This window comes from Pelophylax lessonae (genome assembly GCF_965119305.1).
Source record: "Pelophylax lessonae genome assembly, chromosome: 10".
Lineage (NCBI taxonomy): Eukaryota > Metazoa > Chordata > Amphibia > Anura > Ranidae > Pelophylax > Pelophylax lessonae.
The window spans coordinates 21,195,606-21,220,645 of NC_138777.1; the positions used below are offsets into that span (position 1 = coordinate 21,195,606).

Here is a 25,040-nt window from a genome sequence, read left to right on the forward strand (position 1 = left end):
AGGGAGAACATAGGCAATACCGATAACTAGTGACCTTTGCCCTACTGTTTGGGCACAGATTCCAGAATTAGAGCCCATTCACATTGAGGCAACACGACTTTGGTGGGCGACCTGTGAAGTCGTGTGCACCGCGACTTCGGCGCGACTTGCAGAGACTTCACATAATGGAAGTCTATGCAAGTCGCTCCGAGGTCGCCCCAAAGTAGTACAGGACCCTTTTTCTAAGTCGGAGCGACTTGTGTCGCTCCTATTAGAACGGTTCCTGTACTACTCAATGGACCGCGACTTGTCAGGCTGAAGAGTCGCGCTAATGTGAATGGGCTCTTAAAGTTAGTGTGTATATTATATGTATGTATGTATGTATGTATGTATGTATGTATGTATGTATGTATATATATGTATATATATATATATATATATATATATATATATATATATATATATATATATATATATATATATATATATATATATATATAGATACATATAAGAACTGTCATTTTTGCAAGTCAGAGATTAGCAGTAAACATCGGAGAATGCTTAGTGGTGATATGGTGTACATGAAACGGACCTCTGTACTATACATACCTTCTCAAACAGAGGTTCATACAGGGCAGCATATTTCCTCTCCAGCTCGTGAACCTCCTCATAGAATTTGGCTTCTATGTGAGCACACTTCTCCTGGAGCTGTTTCAAGGCATTGATTCTTCGCTTTACCGCTTTAGGTAAACTATTAAAACAAAGTAAAAGGTCAGGGCATACTTGGGGGGGGGGGGGGGGGGGTGAGGAACACAAATATCAATATAGGAGTACATAGTAGCATATTTTGTCCCATTAAAGACCCTGCAAGTACAGAAAAATAACCGTTTGATTTGCCAGGAATGCACTCAGATCCTAAAGCCGGTTTCACACAGACCTCAGCTTGTATGAGAGCAGTGTCACCAGCAAGCTTTGACAAATCATTTGCAGAGTTTAAAAAAACTTCAGCAAGGCTTGCTGAAAATGTACAATTTAGCTCCAGTTTGTAAATGTTGAACACAGATGCTAATGGGAGTGCTGATTGCCACTTTAACCACTTCCATACGGGGCCATTTCTGGCACTCCGCTCTTTCATGTAAAAATAATCATGTTTTTGCTAGAAAATTACTTAGAACACACCATAAAAAAAAAAAATATATATATATATAAAAAAAAAAAAAAAAAACACACACCCCCACGATCTCAGTTATCCAGCCGAGATCACGGCAGTATTGACAACTGCCAGGCCGTTATGACATCATGCTCGGGCCTCCAGCAGTAAGAGACTGCTAGGGACCATCTGGTCCCCGGCAGTCTCTATAGTGTACTTCTGACGCTGCCGGATTCCTTCCCTGGCTTGCCGATCGCACGGGCGAGCTGGTAGAGGCACCGGAGGGGGGGGGGGGGGGGTGTTTGTCCCCTCCTGCTGCCTATAAGAACGAACAAGTGGCTGAACAGCTGCTATGATTTTTCTTACGGTGCAGGGAATCCCCAGCTAAAAACTAAATTATATCTCACGCCCAAATGTGTGAGGTCACTATCATGTGATTTGAATAGCTCAGCTAAAACCACAAAGTGCTCTCTCCAGCAATAGAGACCAAACTGAGCATGTGCAGCTGTACTACACTTACTGCGTTTTATCTGGACTTGTCCAGAGTGAACGTGCAGGAGGGGGGGGGGGGGGGATCTGTGCATAGAGGATCACACAGCCCTTTTACACAATGCAGAGGATTATTCACTTAAGTTAAACAGTGAGTACACCAAGCATGTTTTTCTGCATCTATAGACTGATTTTATTGTTGTGGGATTACTAACACTTTTTTTTTTTTTTTTTTTTTATCAAAGCTAAAACTGGAAGCGGATTGATTTCTACGCACAGCTGCACCAGATTTTGCACCCTCCAGTTGTAGCAAATCAACCCCATTGGGTACTCACACAAACACTACTATGACCATTCTATACTGTATAAATCAGGAAACTAGCAGTCTAGTCATGTGACTGGTTCAGGATACCAATAACTTACGTTTCAATGTAACTTGACGGAGTCTGAGAAACGCTGTCAAGCCTTTCCTGAAGAGCAGCGAGAACTTGAGGGTTCTGCATTATCTGATCGGCCAGTTTGTCTGTGTGAATAAAATGATAGACTAAGTAGATATCAAAGCAAAAGCACATCATTTGAACAATTTTCAGCTACTAAAAGGACAACAGAAAGCAGCCCATGACACCCAGGCTTCGGCGGCCAATTACCTGCATTGTTGAGAACACACAAGGGGGGGGGGGGGGGGGGTGGGGGAGGGGAACTAGTTTAGAGTGAATGAAGCCTGCAGAGCCCGGCACTCTTCTCTTAAATTCCAGCTCCAGGCAGCGGAGAAAGTCACCCTTGCAGTGAGGTCCCTTCCTGTCGAGGTCTTACCTTGCCCTCCTGTTGGCAGCCACCTTGGACATGTGCAGACTGCTGCCTCTAATAAACTCAGATTGCATCATCACTTGCCTGCTGCCTGGGTGTCGCACAGTAATGGTGCTTTACACCTGACTATACCCATCACTTGATGGGTTGCAATCCCTGCCCTTGTGTTTGTGCTCCAAGGTGCATCACTGCTAGCAGTCTTCCATTCCTTGTGTTCCTCTGTGTATGACCTGGCTTGGCTGATGACCCAGCATCGGCAGGCGACCAGCTTCTGAACTCGACCCTGGCTTGGATGACTACCGCTTCTGCACTTGAACCTGGCTTGTTCCTGCTCTCACTTCCTCACTCTTGCTGTGAGTTTATTGTTTGCTCCAATAAACTGCTTTATTTTACCTGCATCCCCATGTGGTCTGGTTTCCTGGCACCCTGACACTGCCGCTGTTTTGGGGGGGGGGGGGGGGGCGGAGAGGAATAAGGTGAAATACTTTTCTTATTCTTTGTTCCTCACTGGCTTACATCTCTGTAGGAGTGGTTCCCCCCCCCCCCCCATCTGACCAGTTGTAGTTCTCCAAAGTCATATACAATGCAAGACAAGCGGTGAGAATGCTGGGGCTCTGCCTACATCCAAGGAGCATCAGAGACCAGAGACTAGTGGCAGCTTGCAGGGAGTGAGGAATAAGTATGTACTTCTAATCATCCCTATCCCTCTAGATCAGTGTTTCTCAACTCCGGTCCTCAGGGCACACTAACAGGCCAGATTTTAAAGCGGAGTTCCACCCTGGGAACGTTTTTTTTAATAAAAATACCCCCGGGACAGTCAGGGCTAGTGCATTCCACAATGGATAGCCTCTGATCTGTCCCGGGTTGCACTTACCTTTTAGAATACTTACCTTGAAAATGTATTGTCCAGCGCTGCCATCTCAGGTGTGGGCAGCTTGAAGCCAGCGTGATTCCTCTTCCATCTTCGGTCCCACGATGCACTGCACCGGCCCCGCCGTCAAATCCGGTACCGCAGCGTCATCCCTGCACAGCTTCTGGGCATGCCCAGAAGCTGTTTAGCAAGGTATGACGGCGCCTGCACCGGAACGGACGTCGGGGCAGGCGCCTTGATTCCTGGGAGCGATGACGTTCAGCTCCCAGGAAGCATTGCAAACCAGGAAGTGACGAATCGCCGTGGCCACCGAGGGGAGGAAGAGGAAGTAAGACGAGTAGATTTTCTTCGAAACAAAGTAATTAAAAAAAATAAATTGCGATTATCCATTTGTTTTTCAGGTGACCCAGAGCAAGAAGATGGAAGTATAATTTTAGGGTGGAACTCTGCTTTAAGTACTACCTTGGGGAGGACTAAAATACTGCAATCACTGAGCAGCAAAATGAGATCACCTGGGATGCATTTCAGTTTTCTTGCAAACCTGGCCTGTTAAGTGTGCCCTGAGGACCGAAAGAGAAACGCTGCTCTAGAGCAGGGGTCTACAAACTTCAAAAACAAAAGGCTCGATTTCTGTTCTTCAGTCTTTTTTTGGGGGGAGTGGTTGTGGGTAGAAAATGTCCTGGCCCCAGCACCAATGAGGGTAAACATGACCGACTTGGTGGTCAGTAGGTGGAGTAGTGCCCCATCATTGCCATCAGTGCCCCACGGTTCAGATAAAGGCTAGCAAGGGGCCTCTCCTGGCCCTTGGGCCACAGTTTGGCGCCCCCTGCTCTAGACTAAAAAAAAGCATTGCAGTATGGGTGTGGAAAGTGCCTGTATAGGTAAAGTTGACAGTCACTAGCGAAGGGTTCAGCTTTATCATCAAATGGTAGCTTCCTCACAGTGCAAAATACCCAGTGTCTCCGCCTAGAGGTCATCTGGTCCACCCCTCTGTCATGTGACTTTGTGCTGGCGGTTAGGCCCAATCACTGCACCAAGGGGTGAAGCACTCACCTTTTTTGTCACCTGCATTTTTATTTCCTTCCATGAGATCTCCAGCAGTGGTCAGCTTACTGCAAAACAAACATTAGGAGCATTGGTCACTAAAACATGTAACTTCACTTTCGGAGGAAAAAAAACAAGAAAAAAAACAAACACACCACCACCATTTCCCTCTGGGTGATCTATGTACATTGCAGAAATGCGATAGATCAACTTCAGTACAACAAGCCTTCCCATAGATGGATCGAATCTTAGCCAGGCCCTGCTGAACAATTCAATCCCTCTATGGCCAGCTTTAGACTTGGGCCTCATTCACACAGGGCATACTAAACCATACATCCATTGAGGGCAGCGTTTACCCACATGGGGATGCACAGGTATTCTGTGCCTGCTTGCACAGGCAGTCCCATTATTGTCAATTGAGATACAGCAGATGCACAGACACAGCGGATGCACAGACAGACACTGCTCCCGATCTGACATCTGGATGCAGACAGGGTACATTCAGGGCCACGCACCCACATGGATGTCAGACTGGAAGCAGCTTCTCTGTGCAAGCAGCTGCTGTGTCCCAACTGACATAAATAGGACTGCCTGCATGGGGATGCACGGTGCAGGTAAACACGGCCCCCCCACCAGCGTACGCTTTAGTATGCCCCTTGTGAATGAGGCCTTAATGAGCATTTAAACTCTTACAGTGCAGGAAGGGTCAACTTTAATTTGCAAGTTTTAGCTTTACTGAAAAAAGAATTCGGTGTTAATAGGTGGTCTAAACCGGAGGTTCAGGATGTTTATAATAGATGGACCAGGCTACAGACTCAGAATGGCTTAAGAATGCCAAGTGCACAAAGGACACAATCTGCCTGGGCATGATATCCAAACAGGTCCAGCAACTTTGTGTCCTCACCAATCTGTATAGAATTCATCCAACAGGTCTCAGCAGGTTTATTATAACAGCCTCCAGAATGTCTCTTAATCACATAAATGATCTATATAGGTCATGTAGCGATTCAGAATACTGCACTGGATAGGATCCGATTTGTTTGTTAATGTGAAGCGCATTGTTTCTGGTCTCCAGGTAATGGGAGCTCTTTCCTTACAGTGCACCCCTCATGGGGGCCATTGCTGGGCTCACATTCCTTTCCTACTGAAAATACTGTACTAGCCTGGCTGTAATTCACAGACCTAGAACAAACATGTCAAAATAATTTAACCACTTGCTGCCCAGGCCTTGAAAGGAAACTACAACTATCATACAAGTTAATAGTGCCTCTCATATATTTTATATATATATATATATATATATATATATATATATATATATATATATATATATATATATATATATATATATATATATATATATATTTTTTTTTTTAGCAGAGATCCTGGAGAATAAAATAGCGATCTTTGCAATATTTTATGTCACGCTGTATTTTCACAGCAGTCTTTTAAATGCAATTTTTTTGGGGGAAAAAAAAAAAAAACACAAACACACACACACTATACTAACAAGGCGTGCTTTAAAACTGTACAGGCTCATGGAACAGCGACAAACTTACAGTACTTAAAAATCTCTACAGGTGACACATTAACATTTTTTAGGTTACCCGTTTAGAGTTACAGAGGAGGTCTTGCGTTAAGAATCATTTCTTTTGCTCCAACAATCACAGCGATACCAGAGGAATGGTGTGCTTTATTTTTACACTTTTATTCCTATTACAAGGCATGTAAACATGCCTTGTAATAGAAATAAGCATGACAGGTCCTCTTAATTTAGAGATCTGGGGTCAAAAAGTCCCCAGAGCCCTTACCTTTAAAAGCAAAAAAATAATAAAAATATATCCCTTTTAAAAAAAAAGTAAAGAAGAGCTCTGGGTACCTTTTGACCCCCGGATCTCTAAATTAAGAGAATTATATAATATATACATATACATATATTATATATATTATATATATATATATTATATAGTATATATTATATATATACACACACACACACACACACACACACACACACACACACACACACACATATATACACACACACACACACACACACACACACATACACACACACATATACATACACACACACACATATACATACACACACACACATATATACATACACACACACATATACATACACACACTTTTTTTGGCCTGAGAACCAGAAGAGACGTTAAAGGTCGCACCAGTCCTCCAAGGGCATAGAGATGAGTGGGGGTTAATTTATTTAAGCTGTACTTCCTGGAATCCATCTGCTCTTAGCTCAGGCATGCAGGTAGGAGGGTGCGCCTAGCTGAAGTAGCCCCTTCGCACCCTCCTTTAGTTGAAAGGAAAAAAAAAAATGCCCCATGAAGACTCTTGGTATGTAGGACATCATTTTGGTCTAGGCCAGAAACCAAAACAGAGAAACGTAAATAAAAAAAATAATAAAATGATAATAATGTATCTTGCTATTTACTAATACTAGCAGCATAATGATTACAAAGAGTTCATGTTATTGGAGAGGGTTTGGTTTTGCTTTAGGACAGTGTAGGCGACATCCCTGCTGAAAATCTGTACAGTGCAGTCACTGAGCAACCCTACAATTTCAGGAAGCAGACCTCGTCTACAGAGCAAACATGGCTACATAATTACACACGTATCTCCGCCATGCTGCCAGTGCCCATGTGGCATCCTCAGAGACACATCATATAATGCCCTTCTCTGTAGAGGGGCAGAGTCCAGTAAACCTCTATTCTCACTCATAAGGCACTGACTTACAGTGTTTGCTGAGACAAAGAGCCACTGTTACAGTGCAGGAAGTAGGCTGACAGTGGTCACCAAAGCCTACAATATATCACCCAGTTCCCAGCGACACATATGGAGCCTTCGTCAAAACATGCCCAGCCACGCTTTACCCTTCACCTCAGCAATGTGCTGAAATGGTGTATCTGGGGTTAGCGGAGCGGCAGCAGCTGGTCGTGCCGATTACACACAATTGGAGCACTGCTGGGACCTCCGATGAATCATCCCTGTGTACTGTACAAGGCTGATAGATGTGGGGGGGGCCCTGCGTGTCTGTGCTGAGACTAGCGCTATGACGTTACTGCTGCCAAGTGATAAACACAACAGGGCCTCCGTACCATTGTCAGCTATGGGAGGGGGGCAGGATGGGAGTCATCTGCCACAACATTCACCAGACCCAAAGAAAGGCACCACTGAAATCAATACAAGCACTGAGTAAATATAAGCGCCTCCAAAACATCCATCCAGCTCTAGACCATTAGTCTGTTTCAGACACATTTTAGATGTGCGCTGGATCCATTCCAAAGTGTTTACTGAAACTCTCAAAATTACCTTTATTTTTTGGTAGCACTCTGAAAGCTAATGAACGTTAGAAACGTTTAGCACAGTTGTGTCAATTAACAGGCATTAGAAATCACATCCAGGCCCCCCCAGTTCCCTGGAACCTCCAGGGCCCGCATCCAGGCCCCCCAGTTCCCTGAACCACCTCCAGGGCCCGCATCCATGCCCCCCAGTTCCCTGAACCTCCTCCGGGGCCCGCATCCAGGCCCCCCAGTTCCCTGGAACCTCCAGGCCCCCAGTTCCCTGAACCTCCAGGGCCCACATCCAGGCCCCCAGTTCCCTGAACCTCCAAGGCCCGCATCCAGGCCCCCAGTTCCCTGAACCTCCAAGGCCCGCATCCAGGCCCCCAGTTCCCTGAACCTCCAAGGCCCGCATCCAGGCCCCCAGTTCCCTGAACCTCCAAGGCCCGCATCCAGGCCCCCAGTTCCCTGAACCTCCAAGGCCCGCATCCAGGCCCCCAGTTCCCTGAACCTCCAAGGCCCGCATCCAGGCCCCCAGTTCCCTGAACCTCCAGGGCCCGCATCCAGGCCCCCAGTTCCCTGAACCTCCAGGGCCCGCATCCAGGCCCCCAGTTCCCTGAACCTCCAGGGCCCACATCCAGGCCCCCAGGTTCCCTGAACCTCCAAGGCCCACATCCAGGCCCCCAGGTTCCCTGAACCTCCAAGGCCCACATCCAGGCCCCCAGGTTCCCTGAACCTCCAAGGCCCACATCCAGGCCCCCAGGTTCCCTGAACCTCCAAGGCCCACATCCAGGCCCCCAGGTTCCCTGAACCTCCAAGGCCCACATCCAGGCCCCCAGGTTCCCTGAACCTCCAGGGCCCACATCCAGGCCCCCAGTTCCTGAACCTCCAAGGCCCACATCCAGGCCCCCAGGTTCCCTGAACCTCCTCCAAGGCCCACATCCAGGCCCCCAGGTTCCCTGAACCTCCTCCAAGGCCCACATCCAGGCCCCCAGTTCCTGAACCTCCAGGCCCCCAGTTCCTGAACCTCCAAGGCCCACATCCAGGCCCCCAGGTTCCCTGAACCTCCAGGGCCCGCATCTAGGCCCCCAGTTCCTGAACCTCCAGGGCCCACATCCAGGCCCCCAGTTCCTGAACCTCCAGGGCCCACATCCAGGCCCCCCAGTTCCCTGAACCTCCAAGGCCCACATCCAGGCCCCCAGGTTCCCTGAACCTCCAAGGCCCACATCCAGGCCCCCAGGTTCCCTGAACCTCCAAGGCCCACATCCAGGCCCCCAGGTTCCCTGAACCTCCAAGGCCCACATCCAGGCCCCCAGTTCCTGAAACTCCAAGGCCCACATCAGACCCCAGTTCCTTGAACCTCCAGGGCCCACATTAGACCCCAGTTCCTGAACCTTCAGACCCCAGATCAGGCCCAATTCCTACAGCCTCAGGTCAGTCCCAATTCCTGCACCTTCACACCCCAGATTAACCCTCAATCTGAGCCTTCAGAACTCAGACCTTCAACAATTTCTGCACCATCAGAAACGCAGGGGTTGTACCATCCATGCCTGCTGCAGCTTGAATTTCAGCTAGGATTAGGACTAAGCACTTCTGCCTTTAGAACCACTTTATTTTTAGTAACAAACTGGATATCAGTGTATGTAGTGCAGTGCTCATCAGGAGCATAAAAATAAGGCAACACTGAAAACAATCCACAATCTCTCTGTATCACAAGGCTGCAGTCACACATGGCAGCCATCTCACAGCATATGGAAGACAAATCTCCTTTTACTACATGGATAGTTATAAATATCACAGAAGTTATTTTTCTAGCCGATGTGTGCCGAAGTCACCAATGGTTGGCTATTTATAGGCACACGTGGCATTTCTGTTGCAGCGTGTGTGCAGTAATGTGCAGCATGACAATATACAGGCAAGAGCTGCAAGGATCCTGAAAAGCAGAGCTTACAATCAAGGTGTGAATACCGCATCATACCATTTAGTGCCGGTTCACATCGGTGCACTGCGGGTTCCCACATCGCACCCGACCCCCACAGGCAGTTCACAGCCATTCCACTCCCCCACACGGGGGGGGGGGGGGGGGGGGCGCCCTTCCACTCACCCACACGGGGGGGGGGGCACCCTCCCACTCACCCACACGGGGCGGGGGGGGGGCACCCTTCCACTCACCCACATGGGGGGGGGGCGCCATTCCATTCACCCACACGGGAGAGGGGGGCGCCATTCAACTCACGGAACCAGGGGCAATTCTTTATGGCGATTGACCACAATCAAGCCCCCAGAGCGATGAACAGATTACAGGCCCTGGTTTGGAGCTAGTGACATCTTGGTGCCATGACACGTCAATGTGGCTTCACACTTGTAATGTATGCTTTTTTTTAAAGAAGTGAAATATTTATAAAAAAAAAAAAAATGAATGGTTATGTGGAATAAATAGACCCTCTGTCAAGTTTTTATTGCAGTCTAGGTTAGGGTGACCAGACTTCCCCGGTTCCCAGGGACAGTCCCGGGTTTTGTCCCCAGATTAGATATAAACAGGGGCCCAGGGAATTTCAAAGACAGTCAGTGCAGAATTAAAAAAATAAAAGTTCTGAATTACAAGGTGCTCCGCTGCACCTACTATCTTAGGGGGTGTATTTTTTTCCCCCATTATCTGTCCCCCTTTCTGATGATCATGATGTGCTGGTCAGAGCCGAGGGACTATTTCTTTAATTTCGGGTGCATAACCATCCTGCTCCCATGTTCTTCTGCCTTGCCTCAAGTCCCAGCCAGCCGCCTGCAAGCTCATCTCCGTACCTTCCCCAGCGGAGTGATCTTACTCCACTCAACTCCATTCCCCACCTAGTGTTAGCCGGGGCCCGGAGAGTGAGACTTAAGAGGCTGCGAGGTGGGCGGCGGCAGCGACAGGCAGAGACAGGCAGAGAGGCAGCGACAGGCAGAGACAGGCAGAGAGGCAGCGACAGGCAGAGAGGCAGCTGACCGTGTCCAGCAGCAGGAACCGAGTGGAACCAGATTCCATCATGGGGCTGCCAGTGACTTCAAGGCTTCAACACAGGGGGGGCTTTGGGAAGTCTGTGAATAGACCACATTGCTTTGTTTGTCTCTTGGGCCTCATGGATGATAAAACTCACGGGCAGGGGGCGCTCTATCATGGCTCTGGCTGGCAGTGCTGATTTTGTTAACTTATTGGTCATAATGTCATGTGACAGAGCCAGCCAGAATCATGATAGAGCGCCCCCTGCCTGTGAGTTATCATAAGGCTGATGATCTTAACCAGTCGCCGACCATCCCATCGCAGATTTACTGCGCAGGATAATGTATATTTACGTCTGGGTATTGGAGCCGATCAGCAGGTCCGCCTGACTGTGTCCGCCTGACTCTGTGTCCGCCTGTACCTGCCGATTGCGCTGTACACAGGCAGAACAGTGGTTTCCCCTATGTGAAGGCGGCAGATCACCGTTCTGTTAGTATGAAAGACATTGATCCTGTGTTCCTGCAATGCAGGGACAAGGATCTTTGCCTTCCCTTAGTAAAAGCTCCTCCCCCACAGTGAGAAAACAGTTGTTAGGCACACATTTAACCCCTTGATTGCCCCTGATGTTAACCCCTTCACAGTCAGTGTCAGTAGTACAGTGACAGTGCATATTTTTAGCACTGATCACTGTATTACTGTCACTGGTTCCCACAAAGTGTCAAAAGTGTCACTTAGGCCCCTTTCACACTAAAAGTTGCATGACTGACGCGACTTAAAGCAATGCCTGCGTAATCTTGAGGTCTATGGACCATAGTCGGACAATAGCAGTGCAGGGACTACTTTTAAAGTTGCTGCAACTTGAAATCACACAGATATGAACTGTACTCATTGGAAATCATGGGGTAATACTTGTCATGCCACTTTGCAGTCCCAAGTCGCATTACAAGTCTCAAAGTGTGAAAAAAGCCATAGTGTCAGATTTGTCTGCCGTAATATCTCAGCCCCGCTATACATCGCTGATTGCCGCCATTACTAGAGAAGAAAATAAAAATGTATATATTATATGTATATACACACACACACTATATATATATATACACATATATATATACATATACACACATATATATATATACATATACATACATATACACACACACACATTATATATATATATATATACATACATACATACATACATACATACATACATACATACATACATACATACATACATACATACATACATACATACATACATACATACATACATACATACATACATACATACATACATACATACATACATACATACATACATACATACATACATACATACACACACACACATATACACACCCCGGATTTCTGGGGGGGGGGGGGGGGTGGGATTATATGCCCCCAGAAAATCTGGTCACCTTAGTCTAGGTCCCCACTGGGGAGATTTAACCTCTAATGGTGCTCACTTCTATCAAGACAGGAAGTGAGAGGAAATACAAACATTTCAGCGCTGTCACCAGAAGAGGCAAGGGGAAATTTCCCACCGGGGACAACTGTTCTGAGGGAATTCTTGGCAGAGATGGTCTTTCATTTCCGGTTTGCCTATCCAGGAGAAGGAGTGAAGGGAAATTGCGCCAGTGGGACACTGCCAGTAAAAATAAACAGATAAGGGTTTTAACCTTCTATACTAAAAGGTTTTGTTTTCCCACACTTTAAAAACAGAACTATACTCGCTTCCCTCTCCAGTGATGCAATGACTGTAAGCTCCCCCGCTGGTACTGACATCTTCGCCTGATCTTTTGGATTCTGGGTTTTCGGCCTTCTGGACTGGTTGGGTCAGGATGATGCAACTTCTGCTCATGTGCTGAAGTTGATACATCCAAGCAGATGACAAGATGTGTACATTGTAAATAAAAAAGGCAAACAGGCAGGTAAGAATAATTTATTGCAGAAGATACAGAATAAGGTCTCTGCTGCAATAAAAAGTCTTCCTGGGTGCCATTTTTTTTTACAGATATTTGCATATAGTTTCACTTTAAAGCGGATTTCCAGGTTAGGATATTTCTGAATAGATTGCTGCAGATTGGACAAATAGAAGTATACATATTCCACACCCAGCCAATCCCTGTGAAAGCAAAGAACTGAGTGTCGCAACAGTGATGCTTGTTGTCTTCCGAGACCCGTGCCAAGCAGCGGTCGTGCTGCACTGTGAAGAAAGGGGGTTACTCACTCTGCAAGGGTGCCATTCAGAGAAAGCCTTGTATTTTTCTCAATGAACACAAGGCGTTCTCTGATTGGATGTGGTGTAGAACATAACAGTCCTGGGATGGCCAGCTTAGCCAGTATAGATTAGGGAACGGCCGATATTCACTTTTTTTTTGAAGAATCGGTATCAATCACAAACTTGCCGATATGACTGATATTGCTTCAAGTGGTTGTACGGGAGTGATGCCTGCAGCTACAGGCCTCACCCCGATACCGTTTTTTTTTTTTTCTTTTAGAGCAGACGGTCGGCCTTCTTCTAATGACAACCCATGAGGCTAAGCGGCCGCTCAGCTGTCATTACAAGCCGCGGGAGGGGATGTCGCCTCCTCCTGCTGCTCCACCTGGGTCTCCCGTCCCACCAGAAGTCCAGAGTGACCAGCAGGAAGACCCAAACAAAGCCGGAACGTTACACTCCATACACTACAATGTCGGGTGGCGCTGCTGACATTGTAGCACAATTTGGGGCGGTGAGCTGCGATAAAATGCAGCAGTGTGAATGGGATGCAGAAAACAATTGTCTCCCGTGTCCCCCCTGCGGTGACAGGTGTTTCACCATGCAGTAAAAGGTAAAGTGAATTGGCCCCTAATATTTCAGGTGGCCATACACAATGTGACAAAGCTGAAAACAACTCGGACATTTATAAAGCAACCACGAGTTGAAAGAAAACTGCTCACTTCCCCCATTAACCCCGACTGTGTTGATACGGGAAACCCTGTTGCTGAGCTATTGTGTTCTAGCAGTGGGAAGCTTCTCAGCCGTCAGAACACAAAATGAACACTGCGAGTCAATCGATATATTATAAAAATAAAATCACTCAGTAAACCCCCCCCCCCCGCTTTAGAGCCCCACATGTGCTGCTGGAAATGGAAGGTGGCTGCACTGCCATGTGACTTAAAGGGGCAGCATCACAATTACTGAAGGCGTCTCACGCAATTGATGTCCGATTTGATCATTCTATCAAATCAGAAAGTGATCAGTTTAATGGCACTGCCACTGTGTATGGACACTAAAAGATATTTCCTTTAGATTGCAAGCCCCCACTGCCCTCTAATCCCTCCGGTTTTGAATCTGTATTCTGCCTTCATTTATTTTATTTTTTTAAAGAGCTGGTCCTGATCACTCCTGCTCTCTGGTCCCATCTCGGAGGCTGGGAGCGATGCGGCCGGCGGCGATGGCTGCCTGGGACAGAGAGCGTAACTGACATTCCCCTCTTTCTGTAACCCTGGAAACTGGGAGCAACGAGTATTCGTCACTTCCAGTTCCACCTCTGTTTTCCTGGCCACCAGAGAAGCAGCCGATCGGACCGATCTCTGTCCGATCGGCTGCATGGGAGGCCAGAGAAGAGATTTGGGGTCTAATAAGACCCCAAATCTCTCCATAAAGGAGGACCTGTCACGGCCCATGCTATCACAAGGGATGCTGTTCATCCCTTGTGATAGTAAGAAAAAAATATTAAAAAAAAAAAAAAAAAAAAAAGCGTAAAAAATGTTTTTGTAAAAAAAAAAAAAAATTAAAGTGCCCCCCATCCCACCATGCATACACGCAAATGCGAACGCATACATACGGTATTGTCGTGAACATCAGAGTGAGAGCAATAATTCTAGCACCAGACCTGTGCCACTCTAAACTGGTAACCTGTAAAGGCGTTTAAAGCATCACCTATGGGGAATTTTAAGCATCGTAGTTTGCCGCTATTCCACTGGCAGACAATTTTAAAGCGTGACATGTTAGGTATCCATTTACTCGACGCAACATCTTTCACATTATACAAAAACAATTGAAATGTTCTAGAAAAAAAAAAAAAAGTATATTTTTAAATGTAGGAGCGAATAATAGGCTTGGGAAGGAGGTAGGTAAAGCAGAGGCCCTAGAGAATAAAATGGTGAGTGTTGCAAATTTTTTATGTCATACAGTACTTCTGGAGTAGGTTTTTCAAACGCAATTTTTTAATTTTTTTTTTTAAAAAGGGAAAAAAAAATAGACTTTAAGTTTGAATGCATAAAAACACAATAGAATACCCATTGATTGGTAAAAGATGGTTACGTCGAGTAACATATACAAAACATGTCATGCTTTAAATTTGCCCGCGCCCTTGCAACGGCGACAAATGGTGTAAATTTTACTATCCATAGGCAACGCTTTAAAACCCTTTACAGGTTACTTTAGATTTACACAGGAGGTCTGGTGCTAGAATTACTGCGGGGCGACAGATGTTTGAGCGCATGCGGGACTGAAACCTCTCACCTTTGGGTGTGAGCACAGAGAGAAGCTTTAAATATTTTTTTATTTCATTTTAATATTTATTTACATTGTTTCTTTTTTTTTTTAATCGCTTTATTGTTATCAAAGGGAATATAAATATCCACTGTGATAGACACCAGATCTCTCAAAATAAATATAAAGGATTACCTGTCACTTTCTATTGCCATTAGACCTCAGATCCCTCTGCCATCAAAAGATTTACATCATACCAAGATCAGTATTGATACAATGTTTTTTGCTTTTTTAGGGTTTGTTTACTATCGCAAAACTGGAAAAGATTAATCGCTTCATCTTTTCTGGTTTTCTTATACCATAGAGACGATTAGAGCCACTTCGGTCTAAGGCTGCAACTAACGATTATTTTGTCTGTCGACTAATCTAGCGATTATTTTTCTGATTAGTCGACTAATCTAACGATTATTTTTTTTTTTTTTTTGCTTGAGTGTTTTTTTGATTAGCTAATTAATCCTGTAATTAATACAGACCCCTCAGTAAGCCCCCCTCCCAGGACAGACCCCTCAGTAAGCCCCCCTCCCAGGACAGACCCCTCAGTAAGCTTCCTTCAGCACAGACCCCTCAGTAAGCCCTCCCACCTAGTACAGACTACTTAGTAAGCCCCCCCCCCCCCCCCCCTGCAGACCCCTCAGGCTCACCTGCGATCACATACTGCTCCTGGAGTGGCGCGTGACATCTCCTGTGTGTTGGACAGTGGGAGGGATCAGCCTGCAGCGGCCCCAATCAATGCAGCGGCCCGGCCGGCAATGCTTAAAGTGGTGCTGCGGGCCGGCCGTATCTTGGTATCCCGGTAGGCCAGTCCGGCCGGGGGGGGCGTGTGACGTCACGTGTGACGCGTCGACGCCTTTCACGCACGTTGACGTAATCGACTACGTGGACGCATCGTTGCAGCACTACTTCGGTCTATGATCAGCTCTATGGTCAGCTGGCGGAACTGCTCAGGCCTCCTGTTGGGACAGGAGAAACTTTGAAAACTATGACCCCTCCCACTGCTTGTAAAAGTAATCCAGTACATGATAAAAGCTGCTCTCACTGCTCTGGTAAGAGAAAAAAAAAAAAAAAAAGTGTTGTTTGACGGATACAGCTCTTCATCCTTATGACCGTAGGGTTATGCTGCGCCCCTACAGTTGTAGGACACTAGGCAGAGAAAAGCTTGAGCACGCCTATGTGGCAATCCCTGGGGGTAAACTCCAGACTTCCTGCTATAGGTATTCAGTTTTGTAACAAGCAGTGTCAGAAGAAAAAAAACTCCACAGAGGGGTGGGTGCCGTGTCCGTCAATGATCATCAGAGCAATGTATTTTACGCTAAATCAAAAATCACATTCTCTTTCGTTCATTGATGGACACAGCTCTTCATCTTCATGACCGTAGGGATGTCCCAAAGCAGTGTCAAACATGAAGGGTGGGAACAGCAGAAAAACTTCTCAAAGGCTAAACAGGCAACATGGAGATCAACTGAGAACTGAAGCTCACCTGAAAAAAAAAAAAAAAACACCCTCAAAGAGGACAAAATAGCAGCCTGCAAAACTTTGCGGCCAAAAGAAGCATCCGCAGATGCCAACAGATCCATTTTATAAAACACTGTGAATGTGTCCACAGACAACCAAGTGGCCGCTTTGCATACTTGCAAGACTGAGGCCTGACGACAGAAAGCCCAGGAGGCCCTAAGCTCCCAAGTAGAATGCGCCCTGACAGGGAAAGGAAGAACCTGACCCTAAATAGAAAAAGCCTGAACCACAGTCGGCATTATCCATCTGGAAATGGTTACAGCAGGAGCAGCCAGCCCCTTGGGAGGTCCATCCGGGAGGACAGTGAGAGACTTTCGAAACGACTTCATAGCTGCCAAGTACACCAATTGCCCAAACCACATGCAGGGAATGCAAAGCAACTTCCTTAGGATGCTTAGGGCACAGGGAAGGCGACACGATGTCATTATTCAGATGAAAATCAGAGACGACCTTTGGAAGGAACAATGCACATGGTTTCGAAGAACCACCTTATCCCTGTGAACATCTAGATAAAGTGAATGGCAAAGACAGCGCCACCAGCTCGGACACCCTTCGCGCCAAAGAATTAGCCACCAAAAAGGCCACCTTCTGCGAAAATGTAAGCAGGGGAATCTCCCGAATATTTTCAAAGGAAGGTTTCTCAAGAAATAAAAACACCAAATTGAGGTCCCACGGTGGCAATGGAAACCACACCAGGGAAGCCAAGCGTCTTACTCCCTGGAGAAAAGTACGCACCAAGGAGTTTGTAAGGCCAACAAAGGTTGAAAGAAAAATTGCCAAGGCCAAGACCTGGCCCTGGATGGTACTCAAGGACAAACGTTGCTTGACCCCTCGCTGGAGGAAAGTCAAGATCTGAGTCACCAAAAACGAGCAAGGGTGAACCCCAAGAGACTCACACCACACAATGTACGTCTTCCAAGTACAATGGTAAATCTTCCTGGAAGTAGATTTTCTAGCTTTTAAAAGTGTAGGAATCGCTGAATCAGACAACCCTATCCTTCAGCATCTGTAAAGCAGGATGGGAGATCGGTCCTTTGGGTAGCAGATCTTCCCTAATAGGAAGTCTCCAAGGAACATCAGCGACCAGCCGTACCAGAGCGGCGTGCTAATCATGAGCCAATAGAATGACAGGAATGCCTTCCGTCTCGATCCTGTGCAGGACTAGTGGCAGAAGCTTGAGAGGAGGAAAGGCATATATCAGATTGTCCAGAGACAATCTTGTTCCACTTCACCAGAATCTCCTTTGCAGAGATCGTGTGGAACTGTGCAAACGGAACCGCCTCAAAAAGGTAAACACCATCAGGCCCAGCGCTCGCATGCAAGTCCGAAGAGATGACCGTCTGCTGGACAGCAGAAGCAGATTCACCTTCTGCAACTTCTGAAGTTTTGCCAAAAGGGGAAGCAGTCTGGTAGAGGCCAAGTCCAGAGCCAGTCCCAAATCTTCCAGGCTCATGGAAAGGACCAGAGCAGACTTCTGAAGATTCACAACCCAAACCGAACTCCCTCAGCGTTTGCAAAAGCGATCTCCAAGTTGGCCAAAAGAGCACTCGAAGAATCTGCACGCAAAAGCAGATCATCCATGCACCCAGTATCGCGATCCCCGCTGACACAGTATGCTAGAACCAGGGGCCAGCACTTTTGTGAAGACCCAAGAAGCGAAGGCGAGACCAAAGAGTAACGCCACAAATTGATAATGCTCCTCGCCCACCACAAATCAGAGGAAGCACTGATGGGCAATACAAATGGGGATGCAAAGGTAAGCGCCCTTGATATTGATGGTTGCGAGAAAGTCCCCTTGATGTAGCAATGCTACCACCATGCGAATGGACTCCATTTGAAACTTCTGTACCCACACAAAGCAGTTCAGCGTCTTGAGGTTCAGCATTGGAAGCACATTGCCCTCTTTCCTGGGAACTGTAAACAGGTTTAAATAGAAACCCTGAAAGCATTCCGACATAAGAACCAGGACAATCACTTCTTGAGACAACAAGTCTTGCACTGCCCCATAGAGATCCTGCAAGCCAGTGGTCCTCAACTCCGGTCCTCAGGGCCCACTAACAGGCCAGATTTTAAGTATTACCTTGGGGAGATGCAGACTAGAGTACTGCAATCACTGAGCAGAAAATGATATCGCCTGGGATGTATTTCAGTTATCTTGCAAACCTGGCCTGTTAGTGGGCCCTGTAGGCCAGGGCTGAGGACCACTGCTGTAAGCGATCTGGGGATAAGTGTAGATTAGAAGGAAAGAACTTTGCTGGCGGGTATGATCGAAACTCGATCTTGTAGCCGGATCGAATGACTTCATGGACCCACTTGTACTGAATTAGGGAAGGTCCACGGGTCTGAAAAAAAATTGAGATCGGCCCCCCATACCTGATACGGGTGAGGGCGCCCCTTCATGCGGATCTTGGTTTGCCCGACCAAGACTTCTTGGAACCCCCATTGGAGGCCCTGAAGGGTTTACATCCCCTGTCCTGAGATCCTGAGGAACAAAAATGCAGCTTGTGTGCAGAAAAAGAGGGTCCCCGTCTGCGACCAAACTCCATACCCTTGGAAGCCTGAGGAAGATTGCTCTTTCCTCCCCGTGAGGGCTTTGATGATGTCATACAAGGAAGCTCCAAACAGGTGCTCACCCACGAATGGAAGATCGGACAAGGCCTTCTTAGAAGCCTGGTCCGCGGACCAGGCACTTTAGCTGCAGGAACACCACAGAGAGTCTAGAATGCAAGGGAGCTGCATCCAAAGAGGTGTCAGACGAACTGTAGACCTTAGACCAAGCTCCACAAACTCAGGAGGGAGCCATTTCTCCTCCAGGCCCCGGTGTAAAAACTTTTGCCCATTCAGTAATGGCTTGTGACACCAGGGTGATGTTAAACACCGGCCGAAGTGCCGACCCAGCCACAGTGAGCTTATGGCAGGTCAAGGCCTCTGATCTATCAGCTGGATCAGAAAAGACCGGGGACTCTTCAACCGGTATTAGTGGCTTTATTCAGGGAGGCCACTACAGGAGGTACCGTCTATTTCTTAGGGAGGAACTCCTCATAAGGGTACGGCATTGCAAAATGCTTAGGGATTGCAAAGATGCGTTTCTGGGGACCCCCACCTGCTGCATTAATAGCATCTTCCATATGCAAGGTTTCCCGCACTGATACGTCAGTGGATCCACTAGCACCTTTTCATATGTGGCTAGAGGAACAGAGAAATCACCCTCACTGTCTGAGCACGCGGCAGACCCCGAAGGGTAACTGGCATCCACGGCGGCCGATTCAGACCCTGGATCTGAAGAAACAAGGAGGAAGCAGGTGAAGGCGGGGATGATTTTTGACAGCCCGTTTGCCCAGGACCAAATCCACTTTGGACACCAAGGACTCCAGGAGCGCCGTCAGTGCAGCCCAGGAGGGCCCGGCAGCCTCTGAGTGTGGATCAGGTGGTGAAACATGTTTCAGTGACTCCATGAATGGAGAGGGGGGAATCTGCACCACAAGTGAAAACGCACTGTAAGGGACATCCCACCGCACTGTCCGCACCACAAGGCCCGGCGCAGCACTACCGCTGTATAGTAGCGAGAGGGAGGCCCAGGCACTCACCACCACCGGTCAGCTCACAGTAAAGCCCCGTACAGACGTACCGATCGTCGACCGTAAATATTCGACGACGACCGATCGGCCGATCGTAGGCTTGTTAGTATGATGCTTCCGACAGCACACTTTCGGCCGAAAAGAATCTGTCGTGTAGGTATTAAAATTTTTGTAGGCCAACACCAGAACGGCCGATTGTTCGTCAGTCAGTACAGAATTCAGCCAACAATCAGCAGATTTGCAAGACTGGGCATGCTCAGAAAAGAAAAAAAAACACACGGAAAGTTAACCATCACATGACATCACTTCTGCAGTCGGCTGCTGTTGGCCGACAAAATTTGTGTGCAGTCTTTTGCACTTTTCAGCGGACACGACAGCCCTGGACAAAAGACGGCCGATCGTTCGGCCGACGATCGGTACGTGTGTACGGGGCTTAAGCTTCAGCACACGGCGTAGAGATCAATAAAAGGCATGTCTGGTTATTAGAACTAGAGGCCGAGGACTTCCCACCACTGAATCACCTGCCCATCTGAACCCCAGAAACATGGCGTCTATTATTTTCAATGGGAAACTATAGGAAAATGTCAGCCTGAGGCTACACAAACATGGCCGCCGATCTGTAGGGGGGAGGGTGGGTGAGCAGATGGGGGGACACAGGCTGCAATAGTCCACCGAGCTGAGGGGAGGGGAGATGCGATTGGGAAGGAGGGGAACCCAGGGGTCCAACCATCCCAGGGAGGGGCCCACTTCCGCCCCAAAACCCGCAAGGGGTGTGTGTGTGTGTGTGTGTGTGTGTGTGTGTGTGTGTGTGTGTGTGTGTGTGGGGGGGGGGGGGGGGACAGCTACTTACCACACTAGGATCAGGGTGGACACCGCTCCATTGTAATGTGGGTGCTGTCGGCCAGGAGGAAATGCTAAGACTCAGGCCGAAGTCGGTTCGTATGCGCCCTCGTGAGACGTTTACCTTGTAGGCCAGCCCCCGTCCAGTGGGGCCATGTTGCGGCCGACCTAGCACGGAGCTGTGGTCTGCACGTGCTCTCTGGCCGGACTGGGGGGGGGGGGGGGCAAGGATCTCTAGATTATCCAGTTTGTTGCCCAGTCAGGCAGTTGATAGATTCTCACAGGAACAAAATAATAAAAGAAAGAAATAATTCAATGTAAAAAGAAAAAATTGCCAGGACAGGAGATCCCAGCAAGGAATTAGGTCCTTACTCCTGACTAGGCAGAAAAAAACTGAATACCTATAGTAGGAAGTGGGAGTTTCCCCCCTTGGACTGCCACATAGGCGTGCTCAAGCTTTTCCCTGCCTAGTGTCCTATTCCTGTAGGGGGCAGAATAACCCTATGGTCATGAAGAGCTGTGTCCGTCAATGAACGAAAGAGACAAATCTGAAGCACACTGACGGGAAGAGTCCCAAAGGATTTAAAAGCGTACTGGACCCCCCCCCCCATGTAAAGGGGGTCAGCGTACTGGATTCCCCCCCCCCATGTAAAGAGGGTCAGCGTACTGAAACCCCCCCCCCCATATAAAGGGGGTCAGTGTACTGGATCCCCCCCCATGTACGGGGGTCAGTGTACTGGATCCCCCCCCCCCCCCCCATGTACGGGGGTCAGTGTACTGGATCCCCCCCCCCATGTACGGGGGTCAGTGTACTGGATCCCCCCCCCCATGTACGGGGGTCAGTGTACTGGATCCCCCCCCCCATGTACGGGGGTCAGTGTACTGGATCCCCCCCCCCCATGTACGGGGGTCAGTGTACTGGATCCACCCATGTACGGGGGTCAGTGTAAGGGATCCCCCCCCCCCCCCCCCATGTACGGGGGTCAGTGTAAGAGATCCCCCATGTAAGGGATCCCCCATGTACGGGGGTCAGTGTAAGTGATCCCCCCATGTACGGGGGTCAGCGTACTGGGTCCCTCCATGTACGGGGGTCAGCGTAAGGGATCCCCCCATGTACGGGGGTCATCGTACTGGATTCCCCCCCATGTACGGGGGTCATCGTACTGGATTCCCCCCCATGTACGGGGGTCATCGTACTGGATTCCCCCCCATGTACGGGGGTCATCGTACTGGATTCCCCCCCATGTACGGGGGTCATCGTACTGGATTCCCCCCCATGTACGGGGGTCATCGTACTGGATTCCCCCCCATGTACGGGGGTCATCGTACTGGATTCCCCCCCATGTACGGGGGTCATCGTACTGGATTCCCCCCATGTACGGGGGTCATCGTACTGGATTCCCCCCATGTACGGGGGTCATCGTACTGGATTCCCCCCATGTACGGGGGTCATCGTACTAGATTCCCCCCATGTACGGGGGTCATCGTACTGGATTCCCCCCATGTACGGGGGTCATCGTACTGGTTTTCCCCCATGTACGGGGGTCATCGTACTGGATTCCCCCCATGTACGGGGGTCATCGTACTGGATTCCCCCCATGTACGGGGGTCATCGTACTGGATTCCCCCCATGTACGGGGGTCATCGTACTGGATTCCCCCCCATGTACGGGGGTCATCGTACTGGATTCCCCCCATGTACGGGGTCATCGTACTGGATTCCCCCCATGTACGGGGTCAGTGTACTGGATTCCCCCCATGCACGGGGGGGGGGGGGGGTCAGTGTCCTGGATCCCCCCCCATGCACGGGGGGGTCAGTGTCCTGGATCCCCCCCATGTACGGGGTCAGTGTACTGGATTCCCCCCATGTACGGGGGTCAGTCTAAGGGATCTATGGATAGTGGGTTTGATAGATGGTTGGATGGGATGTACGGATAGAATGTGCGCATGGGATGTAATGGATGTATGAATGAGATGGATGGGATGGGCACATGGAATAGATGGATGGGATGGATGGATGAGATGGATGGGATGGGCACATGGAATGAGGTGGGTGGATAGAAGGAATGTATGGATGGATGGGATGAGGTGGGTGGGTGGGATTAGATGGATGTATGGGATAAGCACATGGGATGGGATGAGGTGGGTGGATGGGATGACATTCAGCTATAGTTTGCACTGCAGTCTATGGCCTCTATTAGAGTGTAAGCTCCTAGGGCTCCTCCCTTTATCTGTATATTATAGAGTAGGCGATTGTTGCTATAAATGGATACCAATGTTGTCATTGGGGTGTCGTAGGTCGGTGTGTGCCCCCCCCCCCCCAGAGAAATGTGAAGGCGGCTGCTCTGCCATGTGACTTTCCTTAAAGAGGCAGCACCCCGGTTATAGGAGGAACCAATGAGGTAGAGTTGTTGGATCAGAAAATGTTCCTGGGAAAGATCTGCATGACTTCCATCCCAGAACTCCTCATAGACAACAATAGAGGACATGAGGCCAATGACCCCCAACCGGGGCCTGGACCCGGTGTGCTCCATAGAGGGGTCACCAACACCCCATTATATATTCTGTATTATATTCTGGGAGGGGGAGGGGACACCTAGGGATGTCACCTCACCCCTCTAATCCAGGACACATTTATTACACAGACTCAGAAGGCACTCAGTGAGTGTAATTACCTCAATAATCAGCCACAGAAGCGGTGTAATTATTGTGTGTCCCGGTATAAAGAGAGGAGGTGACACCACATCCCATGCTGTAGGCCGGTGTCCCCGCTCCGGGCCCAGGCTGGGATAAGGAGAAGAAGGGGTGACAACACTCCTCACATCCGGGGACAGGCCCGGCCCTCCCTCTCACACACACCGGCCTCAACCGGAGCCCCTCACACCCTCCCGGAGCTCTCCCCTCCCCCGGCCCGGACACTCACCCGCCGACTCAGTCCTCCACACCGCTCCGACTCCACAGGCTCTTCCCGCAGCGCTTCACCGCACCGCCTTCTTCCATTGGCTGGACACGTGGTGACGCAAGCGCGCAGAAGGGCGTTCATTGGCGGAGAGGCCGTCACTCTTCCGGACACAGCTGTTCTCTGTCACTGGACGCGTCACGTGGGGGGATAGAGGCTCCGGCGTGCTCTGCAGCGTGAGCGTGATACCGACACCGATCATCACCGTACACCGATCATCAGTGAACTGATCACCGCACAGCGAACCGATCATCAGTGACACCGGCCGATCACACACCGTCCTTGCACTGCACTGTGTAACATCACTGCTGTCATCTACACTGATATCATCCACACCGGACTCTCCACCCCCGTCACTATAAGGGGGCACATCGTATATTCTACACACACTTGCGGGTAAAAAGAAAAAAAAACGAAACAATTCGTAAATAAATGAGTTGTACTTTTCCCCCCTGCCCCGCCCCTTACACCAGAACTCCTCCCACCTTTATGGGTTTTTTTTAAAGGTGATTATTTAAAACGTTCAAGTAATAAAAGTACAAAACAGAAACAATCAGGGAAAATACAAGTTTTGGTAACATTAAGAGTTGGCTACACAGAGACCAATATGATAGATGCACATTCAGAGTACCCCCTTACATCAGATTCCCCATCAGAGTCCCCCTTACATCAGAGTTCCCCCTTACATCAGAGTTCCCCCTTACATCAGATTCCCCATCAGAGTTCCCCCTTACATCAGATTCCCCATCAGAGTTCCCCCTTACATCAGAGTTCCCCCTTACATCAGAGTTCCCCCTTACATCAGATTCCCCATCAGAGTTCCCCCTTACATCAGATTCCCCATCAGAGTTCCCCCTTACATCAGATTCCCCATCAGAGTTCCCCCTTACATCAGATTCCCCATCAGAGTTCCCCCTTACATCAGATTCCCCATCAGAGTTCCCCCTTACATCAGAGTTCCCCCTGTGTAAAAAAAGAAAA

At 48.6% G+C, this 25,040-nt stretch overlaps 1 protein-coding gene across 3 annotated transcripts in view; it reads right to left on the bottom strand.

Annotated features, from left to right (window-relative positions):
- NAP1L4 (nucleosome assembly protein 1 like 4) overlaps positions 1-24,117 on the bottom strand; it is a 60,001-nt gene extending 35,884 nt beyond the window's left edge. For all 3 annotated transcript variants that reach the window (XM_082269759.1, XM_082269758.1, XM_082269760.1), the window contains exons 1-4: positions 24,024-24,117; positions 4,350-4,408; positions 2,042-2,141; positions 589-730 (exon numbers count right to left, since the gene is read on the bottom strand). In XM_082269759.1, coding sequence (XP_082125885.1) covers positions 589-730; positions 2,042-2,141; positions 4,350-4,383 — 276 coding nt within the window. In that variant the 5' untranslated portion in view covers positions 4,384-4,408; positions 24,024-24,117. The remainder of the gene's footprint in view (positions 1-588; positions 731-2,041; positions 2,142-4,349; positions 4,409-24,023) is intronic.
- Between the last annotated feature and the right edge of the window lie 923 nt (positions 24,118-25,040).